Source organism: Odocoileus virginianus, chromosome 20 (assembly GCF_023699985.2).
Source record: "Odocoileus virginianus isolate 20LAN1187 ecotype Illinois chromosome 20, Ovbor_1.2, whole genome shotgun sequence".
Classification (NCBI taxonomy): domain Eukaryota; kingdom Metazoa; phylum Chordata; class Mammalia; order Artiodactyla; family Cervidae; genus Odocoileus; species Odocoileus virginianus.
In genome coordinates this window covers 51,891,680-51,910,946 of record NC_069693.1, presented here as the reverse complement: position 1 = coordinate 51,910,946, position 19,267 = coordinate 51,891,680, and the positions used below count along the sequence as shown (strand labels likewise).

The window sequence follows — 19,267 nt, the reverse complement described above, 5'->3', positions numbered from 1 at the left end:
TGCACCTAATGGGCTTCACTCAGGTAAGATGTGGTGGCCGGAGTTTATCCATTGATTTCTTTATCAGGTGTATGTTTATTGAGCACCAGCTTAGGCACCCAGGAAAAGCAAATGAACAGGAGGATCCTAGTTCCTGCCCTCAAGGAACTCATTGTCTCAAACAGACAAGGTAGAGTTGAAACTTGGAGGATTTATTTTGCTTTTAAAACTTTTTTTATTCAAGTATAGTGGCTCAGTGGTAAAGAATTCACCTGCCAATGTAGGAGACGAGGGTTCAGTCCCTGGGTCCGGAAGATCCCCTGGAGAAAGAAATGGCAACCCACTCCAGTGTTCTTACCTGGGAAATCTCATGGACAGAGGAGCCTGGTGGGCTACAGTCCATGGGGTCACAGAGTCGGACACAACTTAGCAACTAAACAACAACAACAACGCGGTTGATTTACAATGACATGTTAGTTTCAGGTGTTCAGCACAGCAGTTCATATTTTGGTTCTTAAGCTGCTATTTGTTGAACACTTGCTGTTTCCCAGGAACCATGCTAAGTGCTATACAGACATCACTTTTCCTTAGTAGCTTCAGTTTTTAGTAAGAAAATAGAAAATCTTTTTTTAAAAACGCAAGCAGTGCAGGAATACACAATGAGAAAAATTAAGGTTCCCACACACCCATCCACACGCCCCGAGTCACTCCCCATTAATCCCACACCCTGAGGGAAAGAGGCTTATTAGAGACAGAGAGAAGGCCCAGGACTCAGCTTGGAAAACAATAAAGAGGCGTGTTATGCTTTAAAGGTTGGGTGTTGAATATGTTAGATTATCTGATATGTATAAAAATTGCAATATAGTGCCCAATACCAGATAAATCCAGGGTTCTTATTTCTTAAAGAATTCAGTATGTGTATCAGCTCTGCGGTGACAGGAGGACCTTAGCTTAAAGTCGGAGAAGGAAGGAGCTGCTTTCCTTTCCGCTGTTGCACTGTCCAGAGGCAGGTGTCATCTGGGGCCTATGCTTGCTAGTGTGAGGTCTGCATCTGAGGCGCTCACCCCCTCCCTGGGGCCTTGATGCCTTCCTATTCGCCGAGAATGAGCCCGCTCTGCAACCATTCATTTCACGTTTCTCCCCTCTGCATGCGCAGATAATAAAATATGACATTCTCACGAAGTCCTCCGTGGAGTGGGGAGAGGCACAATGCTGGCCTGCGGAGCCCTTGTTCGTGCCCACGCCGGGTGCCAAGGACGAGGATGATGGTAAGGCCCGGGAAGTGCACCCCGCCTGCTGCACTGTGGTCGCCCCTCAAACCAAGACACCGTTTGGGGCGGGGACCCCGCCCTCACCACACAGCTTGTGCAGCCATGCTCTGAAGTCCAGGCGGCTCTGAGCGCAAAGCGGTCCCCCCCACCACTTCTGACATCAGCTGTAAGTTCAGGGGTCCCCAAGCCCACCCGCAGCTTCAGTAGGAGCACCCACAGAACACACTTGAAAGCTGTTACACTCGTGGTGAGGGGTTATCTCAGCGGAAGGGCACAGGCTGAAAGAGAAAACGCCTGGGATGGGATCCGGGAGAGTCCCGTGGGTCGAGTCTCCGGTGATCCTCCCTGCGGGAGCCACGGACCACACCCACTTCCCCAACGACCCCCACGGAGCGCGGCCAACCAGGGGGTGCTCCCTCAGCCTGGGGTCGGAGCCTGTGTGGGGCGTGGGCGCGCGGACCGCGTGGACTTCGGTCTTCGCCCCTCTGGAGGTCCCGCTGACGGCTGTGGCCCAAGTGCTAATTGCTTCCGTGGTGTCCCACTCTTTGCGTCCCCATGGACTGTCGCCCACCAGGCTCCTCTGTCCATGGGATTCTCCAGGCAGGAACACTGGAGTGGGTTGCCATGCCTTCCTCCCGGGGATCTTCCTAACCCAGGGATCCAACCTGCATCTGTTATGTCTCCTGCCTTGGCAGGTGAGACCTTTGCCACTAGTGCCTCCTGAGAAGCCCTGTGGCCCAAGGCCTCCCCTGAATCACTTTGCTAGGCCGGGTTGAATGGCATAGCCTCAGGTAAACAAAGACCCTCTCCTCAGACCAACAGTCCAAGGACTCGGGCGTTATCTCCCAAGGGCAGAAGGCGAGACCTCCTTTTCGGGGAGACTAACACAAAAGCCCACTTCCTTTCCACAGAGCAACACTGCCCTGGCCCAGAGTGTGGAATCTTGGTTTTAAAATTCATTACGGTGGCTGGGTCAGAACTTGTAACTCCTCTGAGCACATAAACTTTCCAGGGAGCCCCTCAAAAAGCTCGCGGGATTCCTCTCTCCTCTAGGTTTCCACCTGACCAAAAGTTCCTTTCCCTCCTTGATTTTCCCCAGAAATGCCCTGCCTGTCCCCCTGGGGATGCCAAGGAGGGTAACTAGGAGCCTGGGTGGGGCTGCCAACACCTGGGGGGAGGGCAGACTGCCCACTGAGCCTGCCAGCTGCTTCCCTCGGGCGAGAAGGGAGTGGTTTTCTACCTGGGCGAGTCTTCGTATCGATCTCCTCAGCGCAGCATGCCAGGCAGTGACCCGTGTCACCGTCACCTCTAAGGTGGGGGACAGTTGGTGCCACCTCCTGCCGAGGCTGGCCTCCCCCTGGGTTGGGCCTGTACGCCCTGCACATTCTGTGGGGAGGGAGCAGCCTTGTCTTCATTCCACCAGAGGAAAGGCTCGGAGAGTGAGGTCACTTACCCACGGTTGCACACCCAGTATATACAGGGGAGAGTTTCAGTCCAAGCTGATTTGACCTCAGCTTTGCTCAGCCACTCTGAAACCCGGGAGGCCTCAGGACGAATCAGGAATATTTGCTGGAAGCTTATTGCTCTATTTTGTTTAGCCCTCTGTCCCTTTAAGAGTGAATATTTAGACTGTTCTCATTTCACAAAGGGGAAAGCTGCACACACATGAGGTGGATTGGACTTATTCAAATGCCACTTGAATGCAGCTGGCCTGAGTTTAGGCTCAAGTGCAGTGCTGAAGCTGATTGATGTAACTGGAATTTCTAAATAGTAGGAAAACAGCCATTCTTCTGAACGTGCAGTGATTCACAAAGTGCTTTCATGACTGACCCTGAAAGGTCCTCTCAGCAGCCCCCTGAGAGTGGGGAGGATTATGCCCCCTCTACCGATGAAGAGACTGAGGCTCAGAAAGGTGAGAGTACGGGCCCAGCCAACAGCTCACATAGGATATCAAATTCACTTCCCTTTTGTTTCGATTAGGTACAGTCAAAGGACAGGGAGACAGAGCTGAGACACTTAGCCCCGGCTGAACGAGGTGCAAGGCAAGAATGCACTTTTACAAAGTGTCTGTCTTTGTTTCCCCAAAGGGATTATTTTATCGGCCATTGTCTCTACCGATCCTCAGAAGTTGCCTTTTCTGCTGGTTCTCGATGCCAGAACTTTTACGGAATTGGCCCGTGCGTCCGTCGATGTGGAGATGCACCTGGATATCCACGGGCTGTTCATCCCAGATGCAGGCTGGGACCCGGGGAAGCAGGCCCCTTCCCAGGAGGAGCCGGCCCCACAGACCTGACACAGCCTGGAGGCTTTGGTCCTGGGGACCAGCTCTGCCCGGCTCAAGGCTGGTTCCGCCCCGGGGCGAGGTGCAGGAGAAGTGGTCCGTCATTCCATTTTGCACTTATTCTTTCTGCGTTGCTTTGAGTCGACCTTCTGAAAACAGAGCTTATCGGTATCTTTTCTTTCATTTTGGCCACGAGGACCTTGCTTGAAAGTCAATCAAGTATTAATTGATTAGCTCTAGCCCTTGTAATAAAGTCCCCTTCTGTGAATACAAAGACCATGAGCATGAATCAGAAACTTCATTGTCAAATAATCATTGTCCCTAGAATGGGCACATGTGACGCATTGGAGAAGAGACACAGAAACATTTATCACCGCTCCCCTCTCCCCACCTTTCTCTCCCCTCCCTCTCTCTCCGCTTTCCAGTGGACCGGGTTATGCATTCTAGCTTTCTCACCCAGCTGGCCCAGTAGGCATGTGCTTTGTGGTCATCCCATGCAAGGCATGGCATAATGTAAAAGAAAACTTTAAAGCCCTTCCAGACCTTATTTTATCATTTACATGGCTTCTTCCTCTGAAGATCTTCTAAGGCAGAGAATCAGAGGCAAAGACAGGTGCCTCATGGTACACCCAGCGGACCAGTGGGCTGGTGTGGGGGTCCCCACTGCAGGAGGGCCTGGAGGGGCTGGAATCCAGGACTGAGTCCTGTCTGGCCTGATGCTGGGAACGAGGGCGGTGAGGTGCATCAGAGTCATACAGGGCAGGGGTCCTCTCAGCAGAGTACTCCCTGGAGATCCATCCATGTGGTTTGTTTTCATCCAAGTTGTCCTCTGTTGGGTGTATTTTATTCACTACTCTACCCTCTGCACCTAGAAAACTGCCTGGTAAATCAGGCTCTCAGTTAAATATTTGTTGGATGAATGAATTCTGCCAACAAAGAAATCCAACTCCGTAATACACCAACAAGAAATTGGTATTTTTTTAAAAAGAAATGCATATTTTACTGAAGGTCTCCCAGGAAAACAAGGAAGGTGGTTCACATGGAGACCAATGATGACGCCCCAGTTTCCTCTTCCAGCCATCCTTGGTCTCTCTTTCTTCCCCTGTTGCTCCCTCAAAACCCCATTTACCATCCCAGCGTTTCCATTTCAGCTCAGCTCATGGAGTCCATCAGACAAAAACCCAAACCCTGGGGATGGCAAAATAAATAAATAAAACATACCTTGGGGATAGCAGAATGAAGGCCATCTATGCTTCTCCTCTGGGGACCTCAGCATCTCCAGTCTTGATAAGATGTATTGGGAGAAAATGTCAACCATGGTAGCCTAAGAAACGTGTAATGGGGGCCTGCATTTGGGTGGCAGGAACAGAAAAGAGTTGACAGATGGGACCTGTCTCTCACCTATTCATTAGTTTACTTTAAATATTTGAGAAGAGAGTGGTATTTAAAAAATGCTTCCCCACCTCTATTTGACTCAATTCTCATTGCCAAACAGTACCCAGATATAGCCATGAAAAAAGGGCGCAGTTCTACATGGAAAAAAAAGTATGTCGTGGTTTATTTGCCTTGCTTAGGAAGACAGGTGAAATACCAGACCGATGAGGAAGCCTGGCACACCATGTCTTTTCTTCTCAGTTTCAAAAACACCAAAGGTCAATGGTAGGACGTCTGATTTATCTCAACCCTGAATTCCCCTGTGTTTCACTCACAGTTCAGGGTGATTAGCTCCAAAGGCAGCAGGAGCCAAGACGCATGGTCCTTTCTTGAACCCGAGACCGTCTGTCTTACCCTGGGAGCCTTCCTTGTTATGCTTCATGTGGGTGTAACGCGTGACCAGGAAGTTCTGCAGGAAAAATCACCGGGGATTTGTTTATTGCTTTGATAAAGCCACAGTATTTCACAAGTGCTCTAAGGATGTGTCAGGTGCGTGGTAAGCCTGCAAATGTTTGACCCACTAACTTTTTCCTTCCAGGTTTTCTCTAATTTGATTCCACCCCAGGAATAAGGGAGATGTGTATGTGGACAGGTGCTTAGCCGCTCAGTCATATCCGACTCTCTGCATCCCATGGACTGTAGCCCGCCAGGCTCCTCTATCCATGGGGATTCTCCATGCAGGAATACTGGAGTGGGTAGCCCATCCCTTCTCCAGAGGACCTTCCCAACCCAGGAATTGAACCAGGGTCACCTGCATTGCAAGCAGATTATTTAGCAACTGAGCTACCAGGGAATATCAACTCACAAAAAATATAAGTGCATTCCAGCTCTATTCTCATTACTGACTTGTACTCATTTCCTCTGAAAGTCACCAAGCATCGGAGTGACTGTTGAGATAGCTGCGGGTCCAGGTTACATGAAAACACCTTTGATCACTTCTTACTCTGTTTAGAGGCAGTTTGGATGGTTTTTAAATGTCCAGGAGAAAAGAAAAAAAAGGCCGAGAGAAGTCTTTTTCACGGCAAATCAGGACATGCAGACAAAAAAGTCACCACAGACTTCCTGTTCCTCCAACAAGGGTGAAAACCAGGGCCTCTGCTCTTCAGGCTCCTTCCAGGAGTAAGAACCAGGTGCAGACACAGGGCCGCCTGCTGCAGCTGGAAGTGGATTCTTGAGGTCAAGCACCAACAGGAGGCTGGAGTTTCCTTGCACACGGCCAGCGGGGAGGGATGTGGGAGCCCTGTGTTGGGACAGGTGGGGATGAGCCAGCCTGCCTTCCTCCTGGGGACCAGGAGGGACGTGCTGAGCGGCCTTCAGGAGCACCTGGCAAGATGCTGAGGGTGCAGCTCCCAATGAGGGTGTGGAGCTAGAGGTGGGTTGATGAACAAAGCAGGTGCAGAGTGAATTCCCCGGGAGAGAGCAGTGGAAAGAGAGAGAATTAAGGGGGTTTGCTTTCTGTGATTGTAAAATTCATACATATTCATTGTAGAACCCCTCGTGTTGTTAACCAGGAAATGAAAAGATACCCATAACCCCATTACCAAAAGAAAACCCCAGAACCAACTAGGACCTGCTGGACAGCACATGGGCCTCTGATCAATGCTATGTGGCATCCTGGATGGGAGGGGGGTTGGGGACAGCATGGATACACGTATATGTATGGCTGAGTCCCTTCCCCGTTCTCCTGAAACTACCGCGACATCGTTAATCGGCTATACCCTAATACAAAATAAAAAGTTTAAGGTTAAAAAAAAAAGAAAACCCCTGAAATCCTTCTGGTGTATATTTCCCCCATTTAAAAAAAAATTGATGCACAGTTTACATATTGGCAATAGGTTTATAACCCACCAGTTTATAACCTGCTTTTTTCACTTACTATACAAGTATTTTTCCCAGATCACTAAATTCTTCTAATGGATGCAAATTATTCCATCTTTGGGACATGGTATGATAGGCACCAGCCTGCAGGTGGACATTTTGACACAAGATCTGTGACCTCATGTGTGTATTTCTAGGGTCCACCCCACATCTCTCTATTCAGGTTCTTGTTAGTGTCTTTTTTTGGGGGGGGCTAGATTAGGCTTCCCAGGTGACTCAGTGGTAAAGAATCCACCTGCCAATGCAGGAGAAGGAGGAGATGCAGGTTCGATCCCTGGGTTGGGGAGATTCCTTGGAAGAGGAAATGGCAACCCTCTCCAGTTTTCTGGCCTGAGAAATCCCATGCACAGAGGAGCTTGGCAGGCTACATGGGGGTGCAAAGAGTCGGACACAGCTGAGTGACTGAGCACACATGCATTGGCTAGATTCCCAACTCTGGATTTCTGAGCCAAAGAGTAGAAAAACAAGGTTTGGATGTTCTTTAAAAGGCTAAAAGTTTTGGTTGATCCATAGGAAACTGAGAAGCCATTCTATGATCTAAGAGGTTCAAATGGTCACCGTGGCTACAGGGCTGAGAGATCCAACCTTCTCAGCAAACAAGAAAAAGAGTAGGTGCATGCGGAAAAATTTTGGTTCATATCCTCCCTTCTTCCTTTCCTCTGTTCTTTCTTATGCTCTGTATCTTTGGAATACCAGCAAAAAAGGGACCCCCAGGGACCCCTAATAATGTCTTGGAGCCAGAGACGGCTGACGTGTGAAGGATGGTAGTAGGTAACCAGGCAAAATGGGCAAAGCAGATAAAGAAAAGGGCTTGGAGTCAGGAGAGAACTTGGTTAACTTGGGGTAGACATTTACCAAGAGCTTCCGTGGCACAGAAGATGGACAGAAAAGACAAGTTTCAGCCAGGACCCCAGTTTATCCATACTCAGGTACGAAGTGGAACTGGCATCAACTAAAGAGAAGTCTCTGATGACTTCTTCAAGGACAATGGAAGACTGATAGTAATTTTTTTAATAATAGCCATTTTGAGATCTAATTCATATACCATAAAATTCACTCCTTTAGAATACTCAATTCAGTGGCCTTTAGTATATTCAATATGTGTAACTATTACTACTGTCTAATTTTAGAACATTTTCATCACCCCTAAAAGAATCCTATACCCAAGAGCAGTCACCCCTCATTCTGCATCCCCTCCCCTACCCAGTTCTAGGCAGCCACAAACCTACTTTCTCTCTCTATGGATTTGCTTAGTCTGGACATTTCATACAAAAGGAATCATACCATGTGTGTGTGTTTTGATATAAATGGAATCACACCATATGTGCGTGTTTTGGTAACTGACTTTTTAGCATGTTTTTGAGCTTCACCTATGTTGTTGTATGAATCAGTACCTCATTCCTTTTGTGGATAAATAATATTCCATTGTATGAACAAACCACATTTTGTTTATCTGCTCACCAGCTGAGACACATCTGAGTTGTTTCCTGGTTTTGGCTGTCATGAATAACATGCATGTTCAAGTTATTAATGTGGACGTATGTTTGCATTTCTCTTAAATTGTGAAATTTAAGTGAATGAAATTGTTGGCTCCTAGGATGAATATGTCTAACATTTTGAGGATTTGCCAAACTGTTTTTCAAAGTGGCTGCACCATTTTGTAGTTTTACCGGCAGCATCTGAGAGTTCCCGTGTGTCTACATCCTCCCTAATTTGTTATTCTCTGCTGTTTTTATTTTAGTCATCCTAGATACAATGAAGTAGTATCTCATTGTGGTTTTGATTGGCACTTCTGTAACATCTAATGATGTTGAACATCTTTCCACGTGCTAATTGGCCATTTGTGTATCTTCTCTGAGGAAATATCCTCTCACATCACTTGCTACTTTTCAACTGGGGTATTTGGAGTTTTTTTTTTCTTTAATTATTATTGAGTTTTAAGAGTTCTTTATATATTGTAGATGTAAATCCCTCTTCAAATATATGCTTTGCAATATTTTCTCTCATTCTTTGGGCAGTCTTTTCACTTTTTTGATGGTGCCTTTTGAGGTACAAAAGTTTTAAAATTTCAATTAAGTCCAGTTTAATCTAATTTTTCTTTAATTTCTTCTGCTTTTGGTGTTGTATCTAAGAAACCATTATTGAATCTGTGGTCCCGGGGATGTATGCCTATGTGTGCTTCTGTGAATGTTATCGTTTTAGTACTTATATTTAGGTCTATGGTCCATTTTGAGTTAATTTTTGTAGACAGTGTGAGCTAGGGGTCCCGCTTCATTCTTTTGCATTCAGATATACAATTGTCCAAGTATAGAAGTCACCATTTAGGGTTGATAAATCTACACAGAGAAAACAAAAGTATGTCCTTTTCCTCCACCATTCCCTAGAAGAGGTTTCCTTCAACTAATGGGAAGAGACTGCAGGGCAGCTCTCTGCTGATGCCAGCAAGGCCTGGTCCAGGGCCAAGGAAGCCAAGATGGAAGCCTCAGTCAGTGGAGATGTAGCGTCTTCCTCCATCTTCACCTCTGAGGCCTGGCAAAGTTCCAGGAAATTCCAGCATATGCATGTTCAGTTCAGAACCACATGCCCTGGTCGGATTTTCTAGCACTTTCTTTCCTTAAGGGTGTCCAGTGTGTTCCTGGAGGGCTGAGGGTGACTGGTGTTCCTTGAGGTGCTGACCCCTCCAGCAGGTTGGGACCAGGGGAAGGCACGGGTTCCCTGATCTTGTCTTTAGTCTGCCATTCGGGTTGGACAGGCAGGAGGTCTCCGCCTAGTTCAGGGTTCCTTAAATTATCATCGGAGTTAATGTGGGAGGGACAGTGATGGCTACGCTGTTTGTGCTTCTTCTCTAGTTAAGGGCGGAAATGGAGCTTATTATACTGGTAGCAACAGTAAAACATCAGCTGGCATGTACTGACAGCTACAGGTGCTGGTTCTCACATCGTCCTTGCAGCAGCCCTGAGCTCGGTCCTGGTACCATTCTCACATTATGGGTGAGAAAACTGAATCTCAAAACACTTACGTGATTTGCCCAAGATCACGCAGGTGGTTCCCGGGACCCTTAAGTCAAACTGCTTAACCACTACTTCTGTTGTCCTAATTTCATTCACTGCATCACCCTCGGGATTTCGTATAGTGCCTGGGACAAAGTGGGTGCGTAATTAAAGGACAGCGCAGAGGTGAGAACAGGGGCTCCGGCCTTACCGCCTAGGTTTTGATCCTCTCGAAACCTGATGACGCCTCAGTTTCATCATCCGTAAGACAGAGACAGTACATGTCCCTCATTCAGAGAGTTGCAAAACTTAAATGAAGGTTGCCTGACACACAGAAGTTGCTCAATAAGTTTTAGCTCTGTTGCTGATGAGCCTTAAAAACAGTTAAGAGGTTGAATCTTGGCTCCCAAACCTTATGAATCATAAGACCTTTGATCAGTTGTTTAAACTCCCAGTGCCTCTGGTTCCTGTCCTGTGAAATGGGGGTGACATTGGAACACACCTCACAGGGCTAGCTACAGTGAGGATGAAATAATGTCCCTGTAGCCCTTAGAAGAAGTGCCTGCCTCTGAGTTGTCACCATCTGATGTAACGCAGGTTATGGGGGCCGTTTGGGGCAGTTCATGCAGAGGATGCTACTTGTTGCTGGTCCTCCTGTCTTTGGGAGGGGCCTTACTCATGGTCTGGGGAGAGAAGAAGGGGACCGTGTCCCAGGCACCCAGAGTGACCAGTGGCATCAGATATGACATAAGCATATCACTAGCACACCCAAAATAATTATCATACAACAGGCAGTCTAATCGGGCATAAGCAGAAGACCCTCCAGCGGGTAAAGAACAGGGTCTCCAAGTTACACGGTCTCAGCTCAAATAGCAGCCATCTCCTCAGATAGATGTGATCATTAAAAGAATGCTACGTATCGAAGACACAGGCCAGTGCCAGGCACAGAATGAGTGACCAGGGGATCCACGTGGCAGGGATTTTCATCAGTTTTGTTCTTCACTATATCCTCGTCTAAAATAGTGCTGTAAGCCACTATGGAAAACAGTGTGGAGATTTCTTAAAAAGCTGGAAATAGAACTGCCATATGACCCAGCAATCCCACTTCTGGGTATACACACCAAGGAAACCAGATCTGAAAGAGACACGTGCACCCCAATGTTCATTGTAGCACTGCTTATCATAGCCAGGACATGGAAGCAACCTAGATGCCCATCAGCAGACAAATGGATGAGGAAGCTGTGGTACATATACACCATGGAATATTACTCAGCCATTAAAAAGAATTCATTTGAATCAGTTCTAATGAGATGGATGAAACTGGAGCCCATTATACAGAGTGAAGTAAGCCAGAAAGATAAAGACCATTACAGTATACTAACACATATATATGGAATTTAGAAAGATGGTAATGATAACACTATATGCAAAACAGAAAAAGAGACTCAGATGTATAGAACAGACTTGTGGACTCTGGGAGAAGGCGAGGGTGGGATGTTTCAAGAGAACAGCATCGAAACATGTATATTATCTAGGGTGAAACAGATCACCAGCCCAGGTTGGATGCATGAGACAAGTGCTCGGGCCTGGTGCACTGGGAAGACCCAGAGGGATCGGGTAGAGAGGGAGGTGGGAGGGGGGACTGGGATGGGGAATACATGTAAATCAATGGCTAATTCATTTCAATGTATGACAAAAACCACTGCAATGTTGTAAAGTAATTAGCCTCCAACTAATAAAAATAAATGGGAAAAAAAATAAATAAAACAGTGCTGTATTAGTTTCCTGTGGCTTCTGCAACAGATCACCCCAAACCTGGTGGTATAAAACAACACAGATCTATCTTTACAGTTCTAGGGGTCACAAGTCAAAAACAAGTCTTATGGGAGTAAGTTCAAGGTGTCAGAGGGCAACTTCCTTCTGAAGTCTCCAGGCAAGGGTGCCTTTTCCAGCTTCCTTGGCTCGTGGTCCCGCCTCCCACCACCTTTTTCTCTCTGCTGTCATCCTCACCTCACTTTTTTCCTTCTATAAAGTCAAATCTCCCTCTACCTCCCTTGTATAAGGACCCCCATGATTGCATTTAGGGCCCACTGGATAATCCAGGACCATCTCCCTGTTTTAAAATCCTTAACTTCCTGACATCCGAAAAGTCCCTTTTGTCATATAGCTGACAGACATAGACAGGTTTCAGGGGTTAAGACCCGGGTGTCTTTGGGGGCCTTTATCCAGTCTACCGCAAGCAACTAGCTGTTAATGCTCTCAGTAGATATTTGGTGAGTGAATGCATGAATGTTAACCACTTACTGTTTTCACTGGCATCATCTGGGCTTCAAGATGCGTGTGGTCTTCTCACCTTCAAATCTTCTCAAATGTCACCTTCAATGTAGATTTCCTGTATGTAGTTTAACATTGCAAATTGATTTCTCCATCACCCCCACACACCTGATGCCTTTATTCTGCTTAACTTCTTTTTCCCTGTAGCACTTTTTGTGTTCTAGAATTCTATAAAATTAACTTATTTATTATGCTTATTGGTATTTGTCCATCTCCTTCACGAGAATGTAAGCTCAGAGGTTACACTCAGGGCAAGGGTTTTTTTCTGTTCTAGTCTCAGATGTTTCCTGGGTGTTTGGAACAGGGCCTGGCATGTAGTGGGCGCTTAATAAACGAGTGCTGAATGAACAGACAAACTTAACGCCTTACCGAGTCTCCCTCAGCTGCCAGTCGAGTTCTTATCTCTCATGCTCGATCTTGACGAGCATGACGATCGATCTTGACGAAAGATCTTGAGGATCTTTCACGACAACGAAGGCCCTGGGTTGTGGTGCCGCCAGTCAATTCTAGGTAACCTGTGTATTATCCCTGTTCTCCACACCCTTCTATCAACACACTGGCAATCCTGATTTCTAAAACACAGATAACCTCAATTCTCACCTCCACCAAGACTTGCCGAAGTCTGGGAAGGAAATGGACGGTTTGACTTTGGCCGTTTTTGAAGGATAAACTTTCTGGAATCTGGATGATTGCAGAGTTGGGAGGGCGAGACGTCCCTGGATGACGCTGCCAGGGTTTGTTGTGTTGGGTTAGACTGTTTCTGCTGGTCTGCTGGAGGAAATGGGTCTGTGATTTCTGCAGTGGGTCAAGTTCACAATGGTTGCTGTGGGGGACTTGAGTGATGGCCTTGAGTCCTCTGTGAGGGGCATGGTGGAGGGCCTTCAGGGTGCCCAGGGCTTCCTGCAACTGTATGTGGGGTTTTGTACATCTGTGTGTCCACACGGAGAGTGGAGTTCATCGCTTGTACCAGCTTCTCACCAGGGAAAGCGAAGGACTTGTGTGCTGCCCCAGCCACGCAGGTTCTGTGGCTCTGTCTCCAAACATGTGGGTCAGGTCAACAGGCCCTACGTGGCTCAGTGAGGAAAGGCTGCAGCTTGAAAGGCAGGCCCCCTTCTCCCCACCCCACCCCCTAACAAGTCCCCAGGCTCCTGTGTAAAACATACTGAACCAGGCACTGGTTCAAACCTCAAGATGACCAGTCCCAATTCTTGCAAGACTCCGGGCATTTCTTGAGGCTTCAGCTTTTCTCATAGGTAGAATTGGGATGGCTCTTGTTTCTTTGATTTTTGCATGATTATGAAAGTGCTTCAAGAGTACAAAATGCTACAGAATTGCCAAGTATTCATGTCAAAGGGAACGTGTGCCCTTTTTGCTGTGGCAAGACTGGCCTGTTCTCTACTCCATCCATCCATCCCACACTTGTATTCTCACAACGAGCATAAAAGCTACCGTGTATGTGACAAAAGCCTTACATAAAACACTAATCCTCATAAATATCATGAGAACTGAGGTTCAGAGAGCTCAGACCACTTGCTCAAAATTACACAGCTAGAAAGTGATGGAGCAGAGTCTGAATGAAAACCCAGTTCTGTCTGATGCCAGTGGCAATGTTCAACATCACGCCCACCAGACCATTCCTAAAGAAAGGCGGGGGCACAGGTCTATCAAATAAAGCACCCTGAAACCTGTGGTTTTACCTTAAAATGCAAATACATGTTAGAGAGTACTCCACAGTATTTCCCTGCTTGCTTTAATAGCAAAGAATTTCCCATCAATCTTTAGGTACAAGTGATGCTTTGGGTGTGTATATTGGGAGGTATCCCAGCGTAGTGTGTTAGGCACTCAATCATGTCTGATTCTTTGCATCCCCATGGACTATAGCCCACCAGGCTCCTCTGTCCATGTAATTCTCCAGGCAAGAATACTAGAGTGGGTTGCCATTCCCTTCTCTAGGGGATCTTCCTGACCCAGGGTTTCAAACCTCGGTCTCCTGCATTGCAGTCAAGTTCTTTACTGTCTGAGCAAGCAGGGAATCACTATCACAATCACCATTTTCCATATCAGATGCTTGTTATTTGTGTTTGAATTTTATCTCCTGTATTGGACTAGAAGCTCCTGGAGGGTAATCCCTGAATCTGACTCCTCCTTTCTCCTTTCCAAGGCTTATCGCAGTCTCCAGCGTGAAACAAGCAGACAGATAACGGGGTCAGCAAATACCTACTGAATTCCTGCCTAACCGAGTCAGGTGCCATGGGAGATATAGACAAATATGAAGTGGTTCCTGCTCTCATGATATTTACAATTGAACCGGAGAGGCCAAGCTTCCAGAATCTGCTTGAAAAGGATCTTCCCAAGCCTCTTGGGACAGCATTTTAAAAGCTTGGTACATTTCCACTGTAATAGAGCAGTAGGCGAGATGGTAGGTAATTAAGACAGCAAACAAGAAGTTTCGTTAAATAGGACAAATTTTGTGAAAAGCAACAACCTGTTCCTCTGGAAAGGCAGCACTGGATCAATTGAAGAGCACGCCTTCAAGCCACAAGGTACAAATTACTGATGTTGAAACTGCCGTTTCCCAAGAGGGAAAGTTGAAAACAGCCACCTGCTCTAGGTGCTGTCTGTTTTGCCAAAAGGGTCTCAGTCCCTGATTGCTGGACCTTTGAGGGTCATGTTCAGACCTTTAGCAACACAGATAAACCCGGGTTCCTTTCTGACAAACTTGGGTAGATTGGGGCTCATTAGATTCAGTTCTGTTCAGCAGATGGTTACCAAGGTCACAGTGTAGGTGCCGGGGACATGGAGGGAAGGGCAGGATAATGAATGGCTCAAAACTTTGCAGTGAATCAGGGAGTGAAAATCCTGGCTCCTCCACCAACCAGCTGGGGGACATGGCTTTGTAAACCATGGCGTGGAGATCCCAATATTTGCCTGCAGTTCCTCGTAAAGATCTGCTGGGGAAGTGTGCGTAAAGCTCCCTGCACGGTGAATTGCACCAAGGACTCCACAAGGGGGTCCTAGGAGAAGTGGCAATTGTAGAAAAATGAAGGACATGACTACTTCTGATTCCAAGAAACACCCAGTCTAGTGAAAAAGACCAGTAGGTTAACAGATAAATGTCATTCGTGGGTTGGGTATGACTGTCTCGTTTAGTTTGTTCTTTTTTAAAAAAGTGAACCTTCATGGAGTACTTAACTATGTGCCAGACACTGGGCTAAACAGTTGTACCTGGGTCATCTTATTTATTTGCACATAACCCTATATAGCAGGAACCACAATTTTTCCCAATGAGGTATCAGAGTTTTAGACAGTTTAAGTGACACACTCGGGGTTACAGGGCTGGCAAGTGACGGAAGGAGTATTTGAACCCAGAAATCTGGCTCCAGGGGCAGATTTCAAGGCATGAAGAGACAGAAAAAAGCCAGGAGAGGCTTCACAGAGGAGGTGCTGGAGCAGTGAGCAGTTTTTCAGGCATCAAAGTGGTGGGAGAAAGAGTCCAGCTAGGAGGTAAGAGGTAGCAGGACCAACAGCTGGGTCTGTGCAAAGGGCCTGGGGTAGAGGACGGTGAGGGTGAGGAGGGAGGGGTGGGCCAGATGGTGGGACGCCTCGCAAGCCAGGCACAGGGACTCGGGGGACCAGCGAAGGATGAGGAAGACAGCATCATGGCCTGTAGGGAATGGAATTTATGCCGGCGTTCAAAGGGGAAATTACTCTGGGTGGTATGTCTAAATAATTAGGCTGTATCATAATTTTCAACTAAATTACTACTTTCTAAACATTGTTTATGTGCAAGTCTAACCCTTTCTCCTACTAGCCTGTAAGTTCCTTAAATGTTGACTCTAATTGCTTTTGTTCTCCCACAAATACCTGGCATATGGTAGGTGCTTAAAAATTCTGTTAAATGGAGGAGTGATTAAAAGCATGAATGAGTGAGTTTCTGAATAAGTGAATTTTAAGCTGGATTTAAGAAAAATGCATGGAGCTTATGTGGGTCATAAACCTAAAATGTGAAAGAGAAATAAACAAACAAAATAAAACTGCTACAAGAGAGCATAGGAGAACATCATCATGGTTTAAAGATTTTAAAATAGAACATGAGAAGCACTAACCATAAAAGAGAAAACTGATCAATTGAACTTAATTAAAATTGAGACTGTTCATCAGAGACAAAGAGAGTGTAAAGATAAGCCACGGGGTAGGAGAAGAAATTTGCGTCCCCATATAGATAGTAAAAGAACTCCTGAAAATCGATGTGGAAATCCACTTTTAAAATATGAAACAAAAGTTAAGTCAGCCCTTACAAAAGATATATCCAAGTGATCAAAGAGCATATAAAAAGGTGCTCAACATCATTATTCATTAAGGAAATAGAAATTGGAACAACAAGATACCACTACACACCCACTGGAATGGGTGTAAATAAAAGACGGACACCACCAATTACCAAAGGATGCGGAGCAACTGGAACTCTCATGCAAAACTGGTGGGAGTAAAATTTGGTACAACCACTCTGGAAAACTGGCAGTTATCTGCTAAAGTTTAACACATGCCTTTCCTATGACCCAGCAACCAGGGCACATCCACAGGGGAAAAAGCACTTATGCCCACCCAAAGAGTTGTTTGAGAATGTTCATAACAGCTTCGTTGTAATAGCCCCAAGCTGGAAATAGCTGAAGTGTCCAGCAGCAGGGAACAGATACATAGGTGGTGGCACACGCACACAGCGGCATGGCTGGTTAACTACTGCCGCATGCAACAAATGGGAGAGTTTCAGAGACATTGTCCCGAGCCGAGTAAGTCAAATGCAAAGGTTCGAGAACAGGAAAAACTAATCAATGGTGATAGGAGTCAGAACAGTGGTTTCCGCTGGGAAGTTCTGATCGGAAGCAGGTCTGAAGGAAACTTCTGGGTTACTGAAAATGTTATCTTTATCCATCTGGTGCGTTCACAGAGGTATCCATATGAAACAATTAATCAGTCCATACACTTTATGTTATACCTCAATCAAGATGTGTTCCAAAGATAATAAATATACTAAAGTGTTAACTAGTTCAAACATTGTTTTTTAAAGAGATCTAACATAGTTCAGAAAATATAAGAATGAATCTAAAGGTAAAAAAAATAAAATTAAAGGCACAGAGCATGAAATACAAAGGAGTAGAATGGAATGCTTAAAGAGGAAGAAGAGAAAATGGCAGATGGAGTCAGAAAATAATTAAGTTCACTATAGTCCAGTGTTAACATCAGAGAGAAACAAGAGATGAAGCTGTCATCCCAGACCCGAGAGGTTGAAGCTGGTGGGGCCCTGATTGTAGAGGTGATGCTAGACTTTTGACTTGAAAGTCAACTAGAAGATAGTAATTCCTGAGCTGGGAAAGATGCCATTATAAACCAGGATGATGACTGTGGTGATGATCGCAATAGGAAACATAACACTTAGCGTTTGTTGAGCTCCCACTATGTGCCGGACCCTTGCATCAGAGCTTCTCAACTGCTCTGGGAAGTTACTAAGGTTACGCCAAAGAAACCGAAGTAGTGGAGTGTTGAGCCCTGGAGCCTCCCAGAATAGGAGGAAGAAACCCGCAGGGAGGTATACAGAGTGTCCAGTGACTTAAAGGAATTCAGGTGACTTTACACTTAAATAAGTCTAAGGAGCAGGCAAATTATTTACATGATAAAAATGTTGCAGAATAAATCAGCTCATACACCTTGCCTTGTATTGGCTAGATATTCTAGCCAATATCCCTGTATTCTATAGGGAGGACTGAAATTGAGTATCTTTTACATGCTGTTGGGTATGCTAACAGTATATAATACTCAAACTAAATTTAAAGAGTACAAAGTGGAAAATGGTGTGGCTTGAAGGAGGATGTGAAGGTCCTCACACAGGACTTGGTTTGAAAGAAGTAATTGAAGCAACATCTGTCCAGAGCTGTTATATTGTTTCCAAACCTTCTGAGGTTTGAAAATTTCATGTCAAAAAAAAAAAAAGTTTCATGTCCTTTGAATCTCTAACTTCCTTGGCCATTCATCTTCCTCCGCGTTGGTAAGGACAGGTTAGGTGGCGAGGGATAAAAAGATCCAGGAGTATTTTCTCTCTTCCTCTCTTCCCTCTGTCTGTTTCTTTCAGTAAGTCTATATTTATTGTATATCTGTTATTTCCTATGCATTGTTTTAGAGGCTAGGGGATAACAGTGATAAATAAAATGGGAAGTTCATGCCAGGCCTCAGGAAGCTTAAAGTCAGAGGAGACACATAATATACAAATAAACATATGTTAGGTAGTGACTGAATGCAGTGAGAAAAAATGAAGTAGTTGAGTGAGGCATTCACTATACAGGAAGATAAGTGAAGAACTCTCTGAGGAGTTGGCATTTGAGCTCTGATCTATGTAGAAGGAAAGAACAAGGTCTGAGAATATGAGGAAGGACATTTCCAGTCTGAGATGAGCCAGTGCAAAGGCCCTGGGGTGGGCATATGTGAGGCCTGTTCAGGGAACAGCAAAAGGACTGGTTTGGTTAGTGAACATCAGGCGAGAGGAAAGTGGTGGGAAATGAGATTGAAGAGGAAGTATAGGGTTGACCACACAGGGCTTTCTGCTGTGGATTTTTTTCCCTTAAGTTTGATGGGAAGCCTTTGGAGGGTCTTGTTTTGGGAAGCAACTGGATCTGATTAACTTATAAAGAGAAAGAACTCAGAAGAGGGCAAGAGGAAAAGCAGGCAGCACAGCTAAGAGGCTGGTGCAGGAGTCCAGGGGGCACTAATTAGTGGCTGGACAGGGTGGTACCGACGGGGGTCAGATGAGGCTGGACTCAGGACAGAGTCTGCAGGGTTTTGCTGGTGAACTGGATGAAGGGCATGAGAAACAAGGTCAAGAATGTCCAGAAATCTCTGTCTATGGTTAAGTGAATAATGCCGCCACTTTATTTGGGGAAGGATTAGGATTTTTTTTAAAAATATTTTTTATCTACATATTTATTTGACTGTACCAGATCTTAAGTTTTGGCTTGCAGGATCTTTTTGAATTGCATCATGTGGGATCCTGTTCCCCAACCAGGGATCAAAACCTGCTTTGGGAGCACAGTCTCAGCCACTGGACCACC

The 19,267-nt window shown here is 45.9% G+C and overlaps 1 protein-coding gene across 1 annotated transcript in view; it reads left to right on the top strand.

Moving 5' to 3' along the window:
• Positions 1-4,071, top strand: part of BCO1 (beta-carotene oxygenase 1) — a 29,449-nt gene extending 25,378 nt beyond the window's left edge. The window contains exons 10-11 of the mRNA XM_020903710.2: positions 1,136-1,247; positions 3,338-4,071. Coding sequence (XP_020759369.2) covers positions 1,136-1,247; positions 3,338-3,543 — 318 coding nt within the window. The 3' untranslated portion in view covers positions 3,544-4,071. The remainder of the gene's footprint in view (positions 1-1,135; positions 1,248-3,337) is intronic.
• The last annotated feature ends 15,196 nt before the right edge of the window (positions 4,072-19,267 follow it).